The sequence below is a fragment of the Chelonoidis abingdonii genome, chromosome 2 (genome assembly GCF_003597395.2).
Source record: "Chelonoidis abingdonii isolate Lonesome George chromosome 2, CheloAbing_2.0, whole genome shotgun sequence".
Taxonomy (NCBI): domain Eukaryota; kingdom Metazoa; phylum Chordata; order Testudines; family Testudinidae; genus Chelonoidis; species Chelonoidis abingdonii.
Window position 1 is genome coordinate 1,528,401 of NC_133770.1, and position 18,550 is coordinate 1,546,950.

General features: G+C 53.5%; 3 protein-coding genes across 3 annotated transcripts in view; all 3 read right to left on the reverse strand.

Moving 5' to 3' along the window:
* LOC116818206 (uncharacterized) overlaps window positions 1–18,550 on the reverse strand; it is a 204,666-nt gene that overhangs the window by 110,490 nt on the left and 75,626 nt on the right. The window lies entirely within an intron of this gene.
* On the reverse strand, window positions 2,227–4,850 carry LOC142046284 (uncharacterized). The gene is made up of 2 exons (XM_075062106.1): window positions 4,754–4,850; window positions 2,227–3,749 (listed from the first exon to the last, which is right to left on the reverse strand). The coding sequence occupies exon 2, from the start codon at window positions 3,691–3,693 to the stop codon at window positions 2,605–2,607; it is 1,089 nt and encodes a 362-aa protein (XP_074918207.1). The 5' UTR covers window positions 3,694–3,749; window positions 4,754–4,850; the 3' UTR covers window positions 2,227–2,604.
* LOC116826257 (uncharacterized) overlaps window positions 14,554–18,550 on the reverse strand; it is a 21,347-nt gene continuing 17,350 nt past the window's right edge. Inside the window, exon 4 of the mRNA XM_075062078.1 lies at window positions 14,554–16,880. Coding sequence (XP_074918179.1) covers window positions 14,902–16,880 — 1,979 coding nt within the window. The 3' untranslated portion in view covers window positions 14,554–14,901. The remainder of the gene's footprint in view (window positions 16,881–18,550) is intronic.

An 18,550-nucleotide genomic window follows, 5' to 3' on the forward strand; every position in this document is an offset into this window, starting at 1 on the left:
TTGCTCTCGATCTAACTTCCAGATCCTTCTGAGACATTAGACAGACATTAGAAACTCTCTCACAGACACACTGCTTTTTGCACAGACAAAACAGTCTATTACCCCACCAGGTTAGACGCTCCCCCTCTCCCGCCATAAAAGAAACTGCGTCTAACACAGAAAACTGCCCGAGTAATTCCAACATATTAACATAGTTTATAAACTGGATTGTCAAGAGGATACAGTTTCTGCTGTTCTTTCCTTGCTTTTTTGACTTGGAGCTGGAGTCTAGCTGTTCTTCGTTGATCTGCGACTTTTTCCTTCAGCAGACAGTTAATTCCAGACTCCCCTTACCAGCTTTTTCTTCTTCTCATCGATTCTTTCTCTTTCTAATCACGCTATTTTTTGCCTTTCCAGCAATTCAAAGATTCTGCTAGTTTCTGTACATGCTCCGTTGCAGTTTATTTGCTGCCTTTTTTTATTTAAATTCCTTCTGCGTCTCTGTTAGTGTCAGGTAAGGGCTGTGCTCCTGCCTTCCTGATCACTGCCACTTAACAGATCTCTTCAGTCTTGATTTGTAGCTTATCTTTCTAGTTATCCCTTTTCTACACAATCTTCGGGCTCTGTCAAGACTCATAAGCTCTTTGCTCACTCATTGGAATTGCTCTTTAACCAACAACTCTCACTACCAAAATTCCAATTTTGGTAGCGTGGGGTTCTTGACCAAAGCTTAATTGACCTGGTCTCTGTGGATCCCTAGCCGGACTATGCCACTGTGACAGTGCTGCCCGTGGGACGCCAGCTGAGGTCATCATCGGTGAACTGAAAACAAATACATCAACATCTATCCTCCATAATAGATCTTCCTCAGGTGGTGATATGGTTATCTTTTTTCATTCATTGGCACGATACATAGTAGATTTATCATACCAAGCACGAAGCGGCAGTTCTGTTCCCTCCATCAACTTCTCGTCATTTTACTTACAAATTTATAAACCATTCGCAATCTCCATTTAGTTATGTCGTCTAGCCTTTTCAGGACTCTGAGTTAATGACCTTAACACCTCTCAGTATGATTGAATATTCTTTAGAAATTGTGAATCTACAAGTGAATTATAGAAAAAGTTTTCAATCCCAAAGATCAGCCACATAACCAGGTTCCAATTATAGCTTAGATCATATTCCACAATACACGCTACATAGCCATTTCTTATTATTACTAGCTAAATTTTATTTAAAAGAGAAGATGAGAGAGAGTTGCGTTAAAGATCAATATAACAGTACAGATATGATTCAATGCGGCCTTGTAGTGTGTCAGACACAGCAGAGTCTGAGCTTGTAACGTTGCCAAAAAGTCTTTCAATAATAGTCCATAGAGTAGTCCAACGTCCATATTCAAGGGTGGCTCCGTCCTGACTGGGAGACTCAATCTTTGTGCTTTAAGGTTTCCCCCTCTTGTGAACCCAAAGCAGATCTGAGTGAAGCAGGATTCATGTCCCAGTCTTTATATACAATTTCCGCGCAGCGCCTTTGGCCTTGAGAAAACATCGCTTAACTCCTGCTTCCCCAAAATCTGGCAATTAGCAGCAGAGTAAGGTTTATCATCTATGGACATTTGGCAGATACAGGTGACCACAACCTTCAAAGAAGACACAACGGACCCTCATACGTATTTGGCTTACCCAAGTTTATCATTCTTATTACAATGCTAATTTCCTCTTTTTATGGTCTTTGAAATTAAAGCTATGCAACTATGTACTATATGCTAACCCATAACCAAATACCAGCGTCCCCCCATACTCTGTATGTTGCCCCCGATGACTAATGACTGACATGCCAAACTCTGTGTATCATCCTTATTTAAATATTCTCTAATAAACATATTGACCTGGGTCTGGGGCTTGGTCCTTTGGGATCGAGAGAACCTTTTTCTTTTACTGGGGTGTTGGTTTTCATAACCATTCATCCCCAGGACGGATGGCACTGGTGGGGATACTGGGAGACTGGAGTGTCTAAGGGAATTGCTTGTGTGACTTGTGGTTAGCCAGTGGGGTGAAACCGAAGTCATTTTTGTCTGGCTGGTTTGGTTTGCCTTAGAGGTGGAAATCCCCAGCCTTGGGCTGTGACTGCCCTGTTTGGGCAATTGGTACTGACTTGGCACTCTCAGTTGGGTCCCACCAGAACCGCATTGTGACAGGCTCCCAGTCAGCGGTGCAGTGGGGCTAAAGGAGGTTCCCTGCCTGCCCTGGCTCTGTGCGGCTCCTGGAAGCAGCTGGCCAATGGGAGCTGCGGAGCCAGCGTTCGTGGTGGGGGCAGTGCACAGAGCCTCCCTGGCTACCCCTGTGCCTAGGGGCCACAGGAACATGCTGGCCACTTCTGGGAGCCACGCAGAACCAGGGCAGGCAGAGAGCCTGCCTTAGCCCCACTCCACTGCCAGCCGGATGTTTACCAGCCTAGTCAGCAGGATCCCTTTTCAATCCAGCGTTCTGGTCGAAAATCGGATGCCTGGCAACCCTACTGAGAACTTACACAGGGTCAGCTGTCAGCAGGAGTTGGGGTGGGGCGTGCGCCGGGCCAGGCCCTGGGCAGCCTCTGGGCTGTGTCACGTCCTCTGGCGGCCAGAGGCTAACACACAAAGCCAGGCAGGCCGGGGTGTGGGGAACGGTTTATTTCAGAGCACACTAAAGTTAGTCTGGGGCACAATGCCCAAGGCTCGGGGAGGGGCTGGGTCCAGTCACACCAGCCTGCAGTAGAGCATGCAGCAGGCATGCCCAGCCTGTGGCTAGCATATCCCATGGTCAGACGCTCCCTCGGTGCCCTGTGCTCCAAGCCACTCCCTGCTGAGAGCGAGGGCTGGGAGTGGAGGGGAGCACGGGGCTTTCCCTGGCCCAGCTGCCTGCTCTGCGCTAGCTCCGGAGGGGAGCACGGGGCTTTCCCTGGCCCAGCTGCCTGCTCTGCGCTAGCTCCGGCAGGTGCTGGGCAATGGCTCCGCTGGTGGATGATAAGGAAGCCATGCTTCTCAAATCCTTTGCCACACTCGGCACACACAAAGGGCTGGTCAGCCGTGTGGGCTCTCTCCCTCTCCCGCCGCCTGGCTGCCGGCGGCCCCCGTGGCCCCTCCTGCTGCCTGTCGTGGGTGATCTGGTGCATGAGAAGGTTGGTGCTGCAGGTGAAGCTCTTGCTGCACTGCGGGCAGGGGTAGGGGCGCTCACCCGTGTGCATGTGCTGGTGGATCAGTAGGTTGGTCTTGTACTTGAAATGCTGGCTGCAGTTGGAGCAGGGGAAGGGGCGCTCGCCCGTGTGTGTGCGCTGATGAATGGCCAGGCTCGACTTGTAGTAGAAGCGCCGGCCGCAGACGGAACAGGGGAATGGGCTCTCCTTGCTGTGCACGCACTGGTGCACCATCAGGTCTTGCTTCTGCAGGAAACTCTTGCTGCACTCGGCACACGCGTGAGCCCGCACGTGAGTGTGCACGCGTTGGTGCACCACCAGGTAGGTCTTGTTCTTGAGGCTCTTCCTGCAGGAGGGGCACATGAAGGGGCGCTCGCCCGTGTGGGCACGCAGGTGCACCCCCAGGCAAATCAGCAGCACTTTCTGCTCATGGGTCTTCCTGTGGGCCAGCAGCTCGGCCTGCTGGTGGAAGCTCTCTCCACACTTTGGGCAATCATGGTCCTGCACCGCCTTCACCTCCCCAGGCAGAGGGAGCCAACACATGTCGAACGCGAACGCCTCCTCCGACGGCTCCTCTTTGACTGGCTGCTCTGCAGCAGCTGTGGGGACAGAGTCAGGAATGAGCTCCTGGGACGCCAGCTCCCCAACTGCAGGGGCTGAGTCACCCGAGTCCCATGGATCCTGGCACCCTCTGTGCAGGAATAACCGTACGCACGTGTGTGCGTGCACAGAGAGACCCCAGGAGAAAAATTCCTGATCCTACCTAGTTCTTATTGGCACTTTCCAACCCAGAGCTCAAAGCCTTGTACAAAGCCGTACCCATAGCCCCTTTCCCAGACTGGAAATGAAGGCAGAGGGAGATGACTTGTCCAAGGCAGAGCTGGAAACAGACGCTACATCTCCCAAGTCCCAGTCCAGTGCTCTGGCTGCTAGGTCTCACCCAGGTCAGTTTCATCTAGTCTAGAGCACAAAGTGGAACGTGTTAATCATAGCCCATGATTACTGCACGGCTCCTCTCCAGGGCAGAGTTAAGGCTCTCTGAGTGCCCCTACATTAGCACGCTCGGATTTCAGGTTAAACTTAAGACAGTTTTCTGGGTTTGTAGTACCTGGTGTGGGGAGAACGGCGCCGTGCTGGAGGGGGATTTCACCCTGCATTACAGGCACATGCTCTCAAGCTGAGCTCCAGCTTAATGCAGGTTTTCTCTGGGGATGTAACAGCATTTTCCATGCCTGCACTGAGAGGTCTGGGACACACCTTGCACGTGACAGCTCCAGCAGAGCCAGTCCCGGGACACACTGGTGCCGGAGGAGTGCCTGCACATGCACAGACAGAGGTAGGTCATGGCACGTCATATCCAGCAGAAATCACACAGAGCACAAGGCACCCATGTTCTCTGATGCATTGCCACTAACTGGGCACAGCCTGGCCCTCTGTGGTGCCAAGTACCCCAACTCCCAATGAAGCCCACAAGGGTGCCCAGCAGGATGAGGCCCCGTGTGATCCCTCTGCATTGGGGGGTATCACCCTTTCTGACGCAGCAGGCAGGTGCTTCTCCTGCGCCCTGCCCCATGCCCAGCTCCGTGCGAGGGACCAGCCGTACCTGCCAGAGCCTTGACTGCTCTCACTCTCTCCTTGGACAGCTCGTAGTAGTGGCGCTGCGCTGCATGTTTCTCGTGAGCACTGACGTGGCCTCTCTGTCACATGACTGCAGCTGGACGTTACAGTGCAGCGTGGGATCAGCAGAAAGCAGAGCGCCCCAGCCCCCGAGCAGCAGCTAGGAGACTCCCTGACACGGCAGGCTGGGGCAGCCTGTGGGTCCAGGGCAGCTTTCGGCCTTGCTGAGCATCCTGTAAACGAACCAAACATTCCCAATGATCTCTTACGCCAGAGACAAGCAGCCATGAACTGGCCCCCCTTCAGCACACGACGGGCTCGGAGGATTGGGAGCTAACCGCTGCAGTCTGCTCCGCCTGGCTGGTGTAGCAGGGGAACGAGTTACTGGGACCAAGGACTGTGGCTGGGCAGGCCTGCTTTGAGTTGCTCCCTTCGGAAGCTTGGATCAGCAGCCCTGGCTCTCCCCTGCTTCTGAAGGGTCTCAGCTGCCGGCCTCCTCCGCACCCCACAGAGTGTGTGATGGCTGCTGGCTCACCCACTCCTAAAATCTCCACAGTCTGTGCCTTCCTAGTACAAACTGCTTGGGAAGGGGGGAGGAGGCCTGGGTTGTGTTGCACACCTACACTCTGCGGGCAGGGCTGGATTAAGGCATAGGCAGTACAGGCCTGGTTCCTAGAGTGTCATGCTGGCATCAGAATCATGGCTGGTGGTTTGTGTGTTTGGCTGTTTTTTTAAATTGTGCTCCTAGCTGTCACTGTTGTGAAGAAAAGCTTGAAAACAGGAAGCGAGTAAGTGGTCCGAACATCTATCTGCCTGTGCCTGCAGACAGCCTCCATCGGGGGAGGAGTCGCTGACACGTGCTGGGGAGGGACCCATGGGCCTCACCACCACCACCAGGGCTGATCAGACTCCCGCTGATGGGCTTGGACCAGGGCTTCTTGTATCTGAGGGGCTCCCAGGAGGAGATGGACTGAGAGCCCCGGAGTGCCTTAAGCCAGCCCCATCCCAAGCTGTGTGGGAATGTCAATCAGGTGGCAAGGACTAAGGGACCCAATTGCACGGTTGCTGCCTTACTGGCTTCAGGGACTGCGGACTTTGTGGCACTAAGGCAAGGTTTTGAAAGGACTCCGGCATTCTCCTAGCGCAGCAAACGGCGATGGGTTTTGTGTGAAGGGGATTCTCCATCTTCCTCCAATAACAAGACACCCTCTACTAGTCCAACAACATTTCCCCCCTATGTAAAGATGTTACAAGCTGCTTTGTGTTGCCTCCCACTGGTGGCAAACTCTCCAGAGCAGGCGTGGGGTACTTGGAATCAGACACCCCGTATCCTGGGGAGGCCCTGATCTGTACTGAAGAGTTACATAGGATGCTCACACCCTGCTGCAGAGCACCATCTTGGCCAGTTATACATACCCACAACAGTGCTACTTGAACCAGTAACATGGTGGAGTTAAAGGCACAGAATATTTCACTAACAATACAGAAAGACCAGGAAGGGAGAGGAGTTATTTAAGTTAGGCACCAATGTGGATACAAGAATAAATGGACACTAACTGGCCATCAATAAGTTTAGACTTGAAATTAGGCAAAGGTTTCAAACCATCAGAAGAGTGAAGTTCTGGTCCTCGGAACAGCCTCCCAAGGGGAGCAGTGAGGGCAAAAACCAGAACTGCCTTCAAGACTGACCTTGATAAGTTTATAGAGGGGATGGTATGATGAGCTGCCTACAATGGCATGGAGTCGATCTGCAACTGCTAGCAGCGAATATCTCCAATGGCCGGTGATGGGACACGAGATGGGGAAGGCTGAGTTACAACAGAGAATTCTCTCCCAGGTGTCCGGCTGGTGGGTCTTGCTCACATGCTCAGAGCCTGACAGTATTTAGGGTCAGGAAAGAATTTCCCCCCCAGGTCAGATTAGCAGAGACCCTGGGGGGGGGTTCACCTTCCTCTGCAGCATGGGACTCAGGTCACTTGCAGGTTTAAACTAGTGTACATGGTGGATTCTCTGTAACTTGAAGTCTTTAAATCATGATGTGAGGATGTCAGTAACTCAGCCAGAGGTGAGGGGTCTATTACAGGAGTGGGGGGGTGCAATGTTCAGGTCAGAGTAGATGAGCATGATGCTCCCTTCTGCCTTAAAAGTCTATGAGAAGCGTCAGGTGTATTCCCTGAATTGCTGTTTGCCATCTGCAGTGACCACACTGACTTTACCTGAACATAACAGGCTGCCTTCCAATTTAATCAAAATTGTTCCGAACTTTAGCTCCAAACAAAATACAGTTCTTTCCCCATAGCTAGTATTTGCTCTGGACGATCCCCACTTTGCAGGGCCTGCACTGAGCCAGGTCTCTGCAGCCACATGGCACTTAGGCTGCAGGCTGGCTCTCCCGTGCGCCCCGTCGTGAGGTTTCACCGCACACGCCCAGGGTGCCTGTAGTGGGTAATCTCAGGGCTCCCTGTGGAGCAGCCAGGGGCTCAACCCATGCACCTGTCGCCCTTGGTGCCCCTGCAGTCGGACCGGCGAGGGTGGAATCGCCAAGCTGACCAAGTGGTGGGGCCCTGGGGGGACACAGCGCCTGGGGAGACACTGCATGGGGGGGAGCGCCCGGATGGCTCCAGACAGCGCCTTGTGGGGAGTGCCCAGCTGGAGCCCTGCCCCGCCTGCACCGTCCCCAAGACAAGGCCTAGGGTGTCCCCTCACCTGAGCGCCTCCCGTCCCCATGGCAACGCCTCGCCCCCCTCGTCCCCATGGCAAATGCCCCAGGCGTCCCCTCACCTGAAGCGCCTCTCGTCCCATGGCAACCCTGCGCCCCTGTCCCAATGGCAACGCCCTGGCGTCCCCTCACCTAGCACTCTCGTCCCCATGGCAACGCCCTGGCGTCCCCTCACCTGATCGCTCTCCTGTTCATGGCAACGCCTCGCCCCTCGTTCCCCATGGCAATGCCCAAGGCGTCCCCTCACTGAGCGCCTCTCGTCCCCATAGCAACGCCTCGCCCTGTCCCCATGGCAACGCCCTGGCGTCCCCTCACCTGAGCTCCTCCTGTCTCCATGGCAACGCCTCGCCCCCCCTCGTCCCCATGGCAATCCCCAGGCGTCCCCTCACCTGAGCCCTCTCGTCCCCATGGCAAAACGCCCGCCCTCGCCCCAGGCAACGCCCCGGGCTTCCCCTCACCTGAGCACCTCCCGTCCCCATGGCAACGGCCCGGGCAGCGCTCTCCTCAGCGTTCCCCACAACGCTGTCTGCGATCCCCGCGAGACGCAGCGTGGCCGTGGGGGGCTCCGCTCCCGCAAACCAACCCTCCCCGCCGCCCGCTGGATCCCACGCGGCCAGCGGAGAGCTCGGGCCTCTCAACCCCGCCGGGACTCGGCTCCGGTATCCGAGCCGGCCCCTCTAGCCCGCGCAGCCCCGCTCTATGGTGGGAGCCGCTCTGGCTCGCGCGCACGCCGCGCCTCTACGGTTCATCGCAGCCCCTCTAGCCCGCGCAGGCCGCTCTGCTCTATGACCTGTGGCTGCTCTGCCCGCCGGAGGAGCTCAGCTCGTGATCCGAGCCGGCCCCTCTAGCCGCGCAGGGCCGCTCTGCTCCGCGGCGGAGCCGCGCTCTATGGCAGTCCCTGCGGAGGAAGGGCAGCGGCGCGCCGCGGCCCGCCCCCTTGGGAACGAGGCACCGAGACCTCGTGGCCCGGGCCCAGCGCCGCCCCGAGCGAGTCCCGCTGCCCGGGGGTCCCCGGGGGGTCCGGCTCAGCCTCTCCCTCGACCCCTTGTGAGGGCGGGTGTCGGTGTCACAGACAACCGGACCGGGGGGGGGAGGAGGGAGCTGCGTTTGGGGCGCGGGTCAGCGGGCACCAAAGGCAGTGTGGGCCCACAAGTTACCCCCCCCCCTGCGCGACCACCCTCCACGTCCGCAGCCTCTCAACGCCCCGATGGACGGGCAGCTGCAGCCATACCTGCAGGACCGCCCCACCCCAGATAACCCCACCCCACTGCTCCCGCACACACACGGGTCCCTGCCAGACGGGCTCTCACCGCAGAGAATGGGGCGGGGGGGGTAGCTGGGGGGCCTGTGTCTGCACCATGCAGGGACCAAGGCAGGTGTGAGGGCACCAGAGTTACCCTACTGCCCCCCTGCTGCCCCCTGCACACACACCCCCCGCCCACGGGGCCCTGCCAGACGGGCTCTCACCGCGGAGAATGGGGCGTAGCTGGAGGGACAACAGCTGGAAATACCAGATTGGGAGTTACTGGAGGGAGGGACCCAGCAGCTAACGGGGTCCTGGGCGGGAACCAAGGCTCCTAGACGCTACAGCAATAGAAATTAGTAATAGTCACCATCCCAGAAGAGCTGCCCCTCTTTGAACATCACCAATAACAGCGCAGCTCACACTCACTCTTCTGCAAATATCCGAATCCCGTCCTCACCCTGCAGAGGCACCCACACGTTGCTCTCCTGCCTGTCTCGGTGAGTCTCTTGCAGTCATTCTGCCACTTACATCTACTCAGACGGGTAGAGTGAGACTGCAGTGTCCTCCAAGGGCACCAGCACTTGCCACAGAGCGGGGTCAGCTCAACGCCTAGTGCCCTGGGCCCAGCAGGCTTGGGTTCTGTGCAGGGGAGGGGGGCAGAGAGACCAGCAGGTCCCAGTCCCAGCCATCTTAGGCACTGTGTGGGGTAGGGGTGTGTGATGCACCTGCAGAAGCCCAGGCCGCAGCTCAAACCCCACCCCCTCATCCATGGATCCCCCAACCCAGCTGCCTGGCTGAAGCCTCAATCTATGACTGTACAAGGGACAGTAGCTGAGCAACTAAGTAACAGTAACCCCAATATAATTAGGTTCAACATCCTATGGCGCTAAGCTACCTAAAAATGACAGGGTAACACTAAACTTTAGAAAGAGAGACTGCAATAAAAAGGTCAGTCGGAGGCAACACCTGACCGTTAGATCATCTAGTCTGATCTGTACAGCACACGCAATAGAATTTCACTCACTCAGCCCCATGCTGAGCCCAATAGTTGGTGTTTGGCTACACTATCCTACGGAAGAAATCCAGTGTGGATTTGATGACATCGAGATGGAGAATCCATCACTTTCATTGGTAGTTTGTTCCAGTGGTTAGTCACCCTCACTGTTAAATTTGTGCTTCAGTTCGAAGTTGAATTTGCCTGGCTATACATTCCTGTCATTGGTTCTTGTTCTGCCTTTCTGCGCTAGATGAAAGAGCCCTTCAGTATGTGAGATTTTGTCTCTGTGTAGATCTTTATGTTCAAGCCTACAGCTTAATCTTTTTGTTAAACTGCACAGATTGAGCTCTTAAGGGATTTTTTCCAGCCCCTGAACCACGTATGACTACTACTTATAGAGCGTAAATGGGAAATTAGATGGGTGACCCAAACTCACCTTCTTAAACCAAAGTGTAAGCAGAGTCAGGATGAGCTGTACCCTGACATCTGGGGGAAAGGATTTCAGAGAGTGTATTTGCATAGGCACGCCTACCCCATCCCAGGCTGCCGAGCTGTGGGACTGCTTTGTGACAGAAGTGACTCAACCTCAGTTGGGTGGTACTTGCTAGACAAGGGACATGGGTTCCAAAACCCAGTGAATTGAGAGAGGCTGGGGACAGGTGTCTGTGTCTGGTGGTGCAGTCTCCTTGTGGAGCCAGAAGCACTCTACCCCGTTCTTTCTCCACTGTGGAATATCAGAGTTGATTTTTTTATTCCCTTAAGAATCTAGATACAGGTTACTGAGCTGAACTAATGGTGCACTAGTACTGGGGGGTCCCCTACTATGTGCTGAGATCACTAAGAGTTGAAATCACTAAAGAGCTGGAATTACTGAGCTGAGAGCACTGAGTACTGTGCTAACTGGTGGGGGAGCCTGAAGCTATATGCAAAACAGAACAGCTGGCACAGTGGCATGGAGCAGTTTGTGGCGACAGCTGGAGCGGCCCATGGAGCCGAGCAGTTTGCGGGGACAGCTGGTGGCGCAGAGCAGCTGGCGGAGCGGAGCAGAGCGGTTTGTGAGAACGGCTGGAGGAGCAGAGTGGAGTGGCTGGTAAAGCGGAATAGTTCATGGAGAAAGTGGAGCAGAACCCCATGGAGAGGCAGGGCAGTTGATCCCGGACCACGTAAGGTGCCCCCTTCTACCCAGGCTGGGGGGAGGGACGTCTGCAGATAGAATCTCGAACTTTGGGGCTTCGCTGACCCAGGACAGAGACTTTTGGATTGTGGGACTTTTGGGACTGTGGGTGATTTGGGGGTTGCTGGACTCAAGAGCCCAGGGAAAAGGACACGGCCCGATTTCCTGGGGTGGGTCTTTGCTCGTGGTTCGGTCTATGAACTTTAGTGAGTGTTTTCCATTTAATGCTTTGTTGTTTCATGTTATTAAAAATTTTCTGCTACACCGAGACTCTGTGCTTGCGAGAGGGGAAGTATTGCCTCTTTGAGGTGCCCAGGGGTGTGTGTAAGATTTTCCCAGGTCACTGGGTGGGGGCTCGAGCTGGTTTGGCATTGTGTTATTGAAACGAAACCCCTGGATACTGAACCCGGCCCTTGTTGCTGCCAGCTCAGAGGGGCAGAAGGGTTACAAAAGTATTGTATAATATCGGCCACTTGGGCTGGGCCATCACACAAGAGAGGAAGATGATTCTCAACTCTCCCCAACAATTTGATCCAGGAACAAAGAACAACATAACAGAAAAAGGATTTTAAAGCAATAAGGAGCCTACACATCTCTCACCTAAAGCCTCATTGCACTGAGACAGAAGGCCAAGCTTCTTCAGAGTGACACACGCAGACATCTGTTTGGCGGGCAGAGACTTTTTAATGTCCTTTTGATCAAAGGGTTCCTAATGTTGGCAAAACAAAGGAAGCAGGAGCTTCCCACTTAGCAGGTCAGGTGCTGTCTCTTTACCACTGAAGTGTCTTCTGTGAGGTATCTTATCTCCAGTCTTTGGGCTTCCTGCTGGTTTCCCCAACAGGACTTGATTGAATCTGGGCTAGCTGTACAGTAAATGGCTCAGTGTAGTGAATATCAGCACAGCCATGTCACATACAGTGTTCATCAACTCCAGAGCAGTCCTAAATCCTTCACAACTACAGTAACTCCTCACTTAATATTGTAACTCTGTTCCTGAAAAATGCAGCTTTAAGTGAAATAATGTTAAACAAATCCAGTTTTCCCATAAGAGTTAATGTAAATGTGGGGGGTTAGGTTCCAAGGAAATTCTGGGGGGGCAGACAAAAGGCATGACATACTGTATGGTACTGTACTGTACTGTGGTTGGGAGGTGCCCCTGGCTTACCCCACACAGGCACAGCCCTCTGCAGGCAAGGACACTGGGAAGCACCTTTGCAGCAGCAGTGGCAGCTTCTCTGGAGAAGAACAGGTGCCGACTTTGCCAGGAATGCTCCAGGCCCGCCTCTTCGTGTCCCCGCTCCACTCCAAGCTCACCTCTTTCCACCTCCTCTCCGGAGCAGCCGCATCCCTCCCCCAAAGTCCTAAGCGCGAAGTGCTGGGAGGGAGGGGGAGGAGCGGAGAAGCCCTGCATCTCCACTCCTCTCCCACCTCCCAAAAGTCCTAAGTGCTGTGGGGCTGGGGGGGGAGGTGGAGAAGCAGAACTTGTGCAATGCTCCTTTGTAAAGTCGCTGCTCTTCCACAGCATCTTACAAGCAGGCAGCCAAACGATGTTATGAGGGAGTATTGCACAACGGAAACGAGCAGGTTCCCTAATCGAGCAGGGATGTAACACTGAAACAACATCAAGCGGGATGATTTTAAATGAGGAGTTACCATATTGCAGGTGGTATGTAAAAGGGAAACCAGAAGGGTCAGAAAATTTTTGAAGAGGCAAAAGCTAAAGGTATAAAAACAAATAAGATTCTTTAAAGATATCAATAGCATGAAGCCTGCAAAAGAATCGGTGGGTCCACTAAATGAGCAGGGGTTAAAAAGGTGAATTAAGGAAGAGGAGGACAGTAGAACACCTGGAAGATCATGATATGACAGGAAAATCATGCCTTACCAATCTACTAGAATTCTTTGAATGCAGTAGTAAATTAGTGGATAAAGGAAAATGAATTAATGTAATTTAGACATTCAAAAGGCTTCTAGCAAGGTCCTGCATAAAATGCTATCAAAGAAACTAAGTCATCATGAGGGGAAAGGCCAAAGTATTGTCAGGCATCAAAAACTGAGTAAGAGACAAGAAAGGAAAAAAAAAGAAAGAAAGAAAAAAGGACTAAATAGTCAGTTTTCATCATGGCAGAAGGTAACAGCCAGGCCGCAAGGTACTCTACTAGGTCTCGTGTTGGAGAGTAGCTATGAATGATCTGGGAAGAGTGGCAAGTCACAAGATAGCAAAATTTGCAGACGACACAAGATTATTTGAGTTAGTCACATCTTGAGAAGACTCTGAAGAACTTGGAGAGACATAAACAAGCTGAGTGAGTGGGCAACACAATGGCAAATGGAGTTTAATGTTGATAAATGCAAAGTAGTGCACATCGGAGGGGAAAAAATCAACTCTCTGTACACCTTACAGCTAATTTAGAGGCCTGTCATCAACTCCGAAAAAGGGACCTAGATGTCATTGTAGACGGCTCAATGAAGACCTCAGTTTAATGCCCAGCTGCGATCCACAAGTCGACCAAAACATTTAGATGCATAAGAAATGGAGAAAAATATAGAAAAAAATTCCAATGCTTTTATATAAATCAATGGTGCAGCCTCATCTGGATCCTGCGCCCGGCACTGGGCCCCCATCCCAGAACTAGAGAATGATCAAGGGTCTGAAAATTCTCCTCTGAAGAGAAACGGAAAAGACTGGACTGGTTACCTTCGAAGAGGGATGGATAGGAGAGGGAGCATGACAAGTCTATAAAATAATGAATGGGATGGAGAAGGCAGGTTGAGAATGTAGTAGAAAGAGAGCCTGGTGTAAGGGGCCTGGTGCAAGGCCTTAGGCCTGAACTGAAGTAGTCAGGCCCTGCTGATATAAAGCAAAGTGCAAAGTTAGCAAAAGTCAGGCTGTGACAGAAGTCAGGCCCTGTTATAAAACACGTCTGCTTGCAAGTTCACCGAACCTGGCAAGAACAGGGCTGCTATTGCAAACACACACACACGTTCCTAAGTACTAGGCACAAGACACTCACGCAAGTACCTTCCAGAAGGCTGGGACCACAAGCTCCTGATACAGGGTTGTGGTGTAAACGCACTCCCTTAAGATGATACAAGGACACACTGATCCCCTTCTAAAGAGAAGGACAGGATGACAGGCAGAAATGTCTGATGCACAAGGTAAAGCGTAGTCACTAACCATGTCGGAGGGGCAATACGTAACTGGTTTGTATCAGCATATAAAAGAAGGGTCACAGAAGGGGTGTCTTTGGCCAGGCGAGGGGGGAATGGAAAGTCCTGCCGCTCACTGAGCTGGTCCACTGTTATGGGCATACATGCGCTAGTGTACCTGTAGACACTGATCCAGGGAGCTAGGACCATGCTTCGTCGACAATAAACCTGGCTAGGTGCCTTTGCTACAAAGCGAGTCTTGTGCTCTTTGTGGGCAGTTCCATGGTGGTGTGCTGGGTTGCTAGCTGCACAGAGCTGGGACACATGCAGCCAACAACTAATAACGGAGAACTTCTGTTCTCCCTTTGTCATAACATAAAAGGGACATTCAAAGGAATTAAAAAGTGGCAAATTGAAAACTGATAAAAAGGAAAGACTTTCACACAGGGTGCAATTAAACTGTGGAACTCATTACTGCAGGACGCTGTTAAGGGCAAGAATTTAGAAAAGGTTAAAAACATTTATTGAACAAAGATATCCAGAGTTATAATTAATGCTAACAGATATTTTGAAGGGATATTAAACCTTGTACTTCAGGGTTTAAGCAACTTTCTAATGATTAGGAGGAGACCTAATATTGGCCAGGAGTAGAGGGGCAGATTATCCTACATTTGCCTAGTGTGCAATTCTTACACCTTCCTCCAATGCATCTGGTGCTGCTCACTATCAGAGCAGCTGGGCTGGTGGGACCTTGGGTCTGATCCAGCGTGGTCATTCCTGTGTCAGTGGGAGTCTTGCTGGAGTACAGGCTGGGAAAGCCCTTCCAGATTCGGGCTGGCACACGCGAGCTACTTCCACCTCGTGTGGACTCTCTGGTGTTTCTGCAGCGTCCCCTTGGCGGTGAAGCCCTTTCCACACTCGGTGCATGCGAAGGGCCGCTCCCCCGTGTGGATCCGCTGGTGCATTTTGAGGTTGCCGTTGGTGGTGAAGCTTTTCTCGCACTGAGTGCAGGTGAACGGCCGCTCCCCTGTGTGCACTCGCTGGTGCGTCAGGAGGTTGCCCGGCTGCGTGAAGCATTTCCCACACTGGCTGCACATGTATGAGCGCTCCCTGGTGTGGAGCCTCTGGTGCATCGTGAGGTCCCTGTTGGAGACAAAGCTCTCCTTGCATTCAGCACATGCAAAGAGCCTCTCACGCACGTGGCTTTTCTGGTGTGTGCTGAGTGTGGCCTTCTGGGCAAAGCTCTTCCCGCACTGACAGCAGGTGAACGGGCGCTCCCCCGTGTGGCACCGCTGGTGTGTCAGGAGATTCACCTTCTGAGTGAAGCTCTTCCCACACTCTGCACACTGGAAAGGCCGCTCCCCCGTGTGCACCCTCTGGTGCATTTTGAGGTTGTCTTTCCTGGTGAAACGTTTCCCACACTCAGTGCACGGGAACAGCCACTCTCTGCCGTGTGTCCTGCCATGCACCTTCAGAATGGCCTTACTGAGGAAGCGCTTCCCACATATGGGGCAGGGGAACGGATGTTCTCCCGTGTGCAGCCTCTTGTGCAGTTTCAGAAATTCATTCTGAACGAAGCCCTGGCCGCACTCGGTGCACACGAAGGGCCGCTCCCCGCTGTGCAGGCACTGGTGCATTCTGAGGGTGGCCTTGGCGGTGAAGCCCTTTCCACACTCGGTGCATGCGAAGGGCCGCTCCCCCGTGTGGATCCGCTGGTGCATTTTGAGGTTTCCCTTGGTGGAGAAGCTTTTCTCGCACTGGGTGCAGGTGAACGGCCGCTCCCCTGTGTGCACTCGCTGGTGCGTCAGGAGGTTGCCCGGCTGCGTGAAGCATTTCCCACACTGGCTACACATGTATGAGCGCTCCCTGGTGTGGAGCCTCTGGTGCATCGTGAGGTCCCTGTTGGAGACAAAGCTCTCCTTGCATTCAGCACATGCAAAGAGCCTCTCACGCACGTGGCTTTTCTGGTGCATGCTGAGCGTGCCCTTCTTGGCGAAGCTCTTCCCGCACTGACAGCAGGCGAACGGGCGCTCCCCCGTGTGGCGCCGCTGGTGTGTCAGGAGATTCACCTTCTGAGTGAAGCTCTTCCCACACTCTGCACACTGGAAAGGCCGCTCCCCCGTGTGCACCCTCTGGTGCATTTTGAGGATGTCTTTCCTGGTGAAACGTTTCCCACACTCAGTGCACGGGAACAGCCGCTCCCTGCTGTGTGTCCTGCCATGCACCTTCAGAATGGCCTTGCTGATGAAGCGTTTCCCGCATTCAGGGCAGGGGAACGGATGTTCTCCCTTGTGCAGCCTCTTGTGCAGTTTCAGAAATTTGTTCTGAATGAAGCCCTGGCCGGACTCGGTGCACACGAAGGGCCGCTCCCCCTTGTGGATCTGCTGGTGCATTTTGAGGTTGCCCTTGGTGGCAAAGCATTTCTCACACTGGCTGCAGGGAAACAGCCCCTCCCCCGTGTGCACTCGCTGGTGCATTTTGAGGTTGCCCTTCGTCGCACAGCTCCTTCCGCATTCAGGGCATGTGAATGGTTTCCTCCCTGTGGGCTCTCCCTGCTGGGCAGTCAGGTGTGTCTGATCCTGCTGGCTGTCTTCATGTCTCTGCTCTGCATCCTGTCTCTGTAGCAGTGTTTTCTGGGGCCTGGGGAGGGGCAGGAGTTTTTTTTGCATGACATTTCTCCGCTGCTTTTGTGATTTGCTCTGACTCTTGCATCTTTGCTTTTTCCTTGAGTGCTGGTGGAGGTCCCCTCCAGTCTGTCCTGGGGATGTCTTGGGAAGATCCAGGGTTCTAGTACCTTCCTCATCGTCATCCTTCATCTCACCATCTGCTGCAGAGAGAAAAGCCCTGGTGTTATCTCCTGAGCTAGTGACCAAGGGAAACTCCTGCTGTTCAGCACAACCTTCCATTCCCAACTGCACCCCAAGGAACCTGTCTCTTGGAGAAACCTACAGAACCACCTCCCCGCCCTCAGCTCCTGGGAAGCTACCCCCTTTGGGGAGTGGTTCCACTAACTACAGAGAAGCAGGTCTCAGCGCTCCCTCGAGTTTCTGTTGGCAAAGACACAGCCAGTGGGAAAAGACTGATTTGACTGAACACGAATTGCTGCCATGAGGCTGAGCTCAGTACAGTCTTCACAGCGCCCCAAGTGGTGGAAGTTAGCATTGCTTTCTCCACCAGACTAACGAAGGGATCAGGCCCCAGTATGTTACACGCCCCCCTCTGGACCTGATCCACAGAGGATGTGGGGCTGTTACAAGCACTGGATCAAGAGCCTGACTCTTTAGCTCAAGCTGTAGAGACTCAAGCTCTCAGGCCTAAGGAGGTCCCTGGTTCAGTCCCTGGTGTCAGCCATGCAGCAATGCATTAATGACTCCAAAATGCAGCCATTTGCGCTACAGAGCATAGGGCTCTAGACACATTTCAGAGGCCCCTGGAATACTCAGCAGTGTCCGTGAACCGTGTCTGCCCTGTGCTGGTGAGACTCTCACTTTAGACTGATTGTGAAACAGCGAGATTGCTCGGATGGGCCGAGTGCAGGGAAGTCACGAGGGATTGAACCAGAGGGTGGAACACACCTACGTAGGGACAGAGGGGCTGGCTGGCTTTCACCAGACCCGTCAGCCTTAGGCCTGATCTACACTACAGAGTCAGCTGCCTTACGTCAATCTTATTTCGACCTAACTGTGTAAGTGTCCACACTACAATATTCCTCCTGCCGCTTTAACGTGTCTCCTACACCAATCTAATAAATCCACCTCTACGAGACACACAGTGCTTAGGTTGACATGCTGGCAGTGTAGACACTGTGTTGCCTACGTTGACTTTAATGGCCTCCAGGAAGTGTCCCACCATGACCGTTCTGGTCACAGTTTTGAACTCCACTGCCCGGCAGCCAGGTACACAGGTGTCATGGAGTGTGGGGGAGTCCACCCCTGCACCCCTCTTCCTGAGACACACAGTGACTCTTAGCCAGCCAGTAAAACAGAAGGTTTATAGGACAATAGGAACGCAGGTTACAGCAGAGCTTGCAGGCACAGTCAGGACCCTTCAATCAAGTCCTTCTGGGCTTTCAGGGTGATTGGATCCCAGCTTAGGATACCCTAAATTCCGCCCACACAGCCCCAAACTGAAAACTACTTCCTTCCTGCCAGCCCCTTCCTTTGTCTTCCTTCCCGGGCAAAGGTGTTGACCTCTCCCCTCCCTTACATAGCTCAGGTTACAGGCTCCGGTATAGCCCATCTCCTAAAGTCCTCCCCTGCTCTCCCATTCCCCACACAGACAGCCCCTTCTCCATCACATCTCTCCCCCCTTCGAGACTGAACTGAGCAGGGTCACTCTGCCCAGTGACCTGGGGAAGTTCATGGCCCCCTCTTTGGGACGACGCGTCCGCTATCAGGTTGGCACTTCCCTTCACATGGACCACGTCCATGTCATAGTCCTGCAGGAGCAGGCTCCACCTCAGGAGCTTGGCGTTGGCTCCTTTCATCTGGTGCAGCC

Bases quoted from the DNA above. Each gene is read 5' to 3' on its own strand.
- LOC142046284 (XM_075062106.1), bottom strand. From the start codon at position 3,693: ATGTGTTGGCTCCCTCTGCCTGGGGAGGTGAAGGCGGTGCAGGACCAT.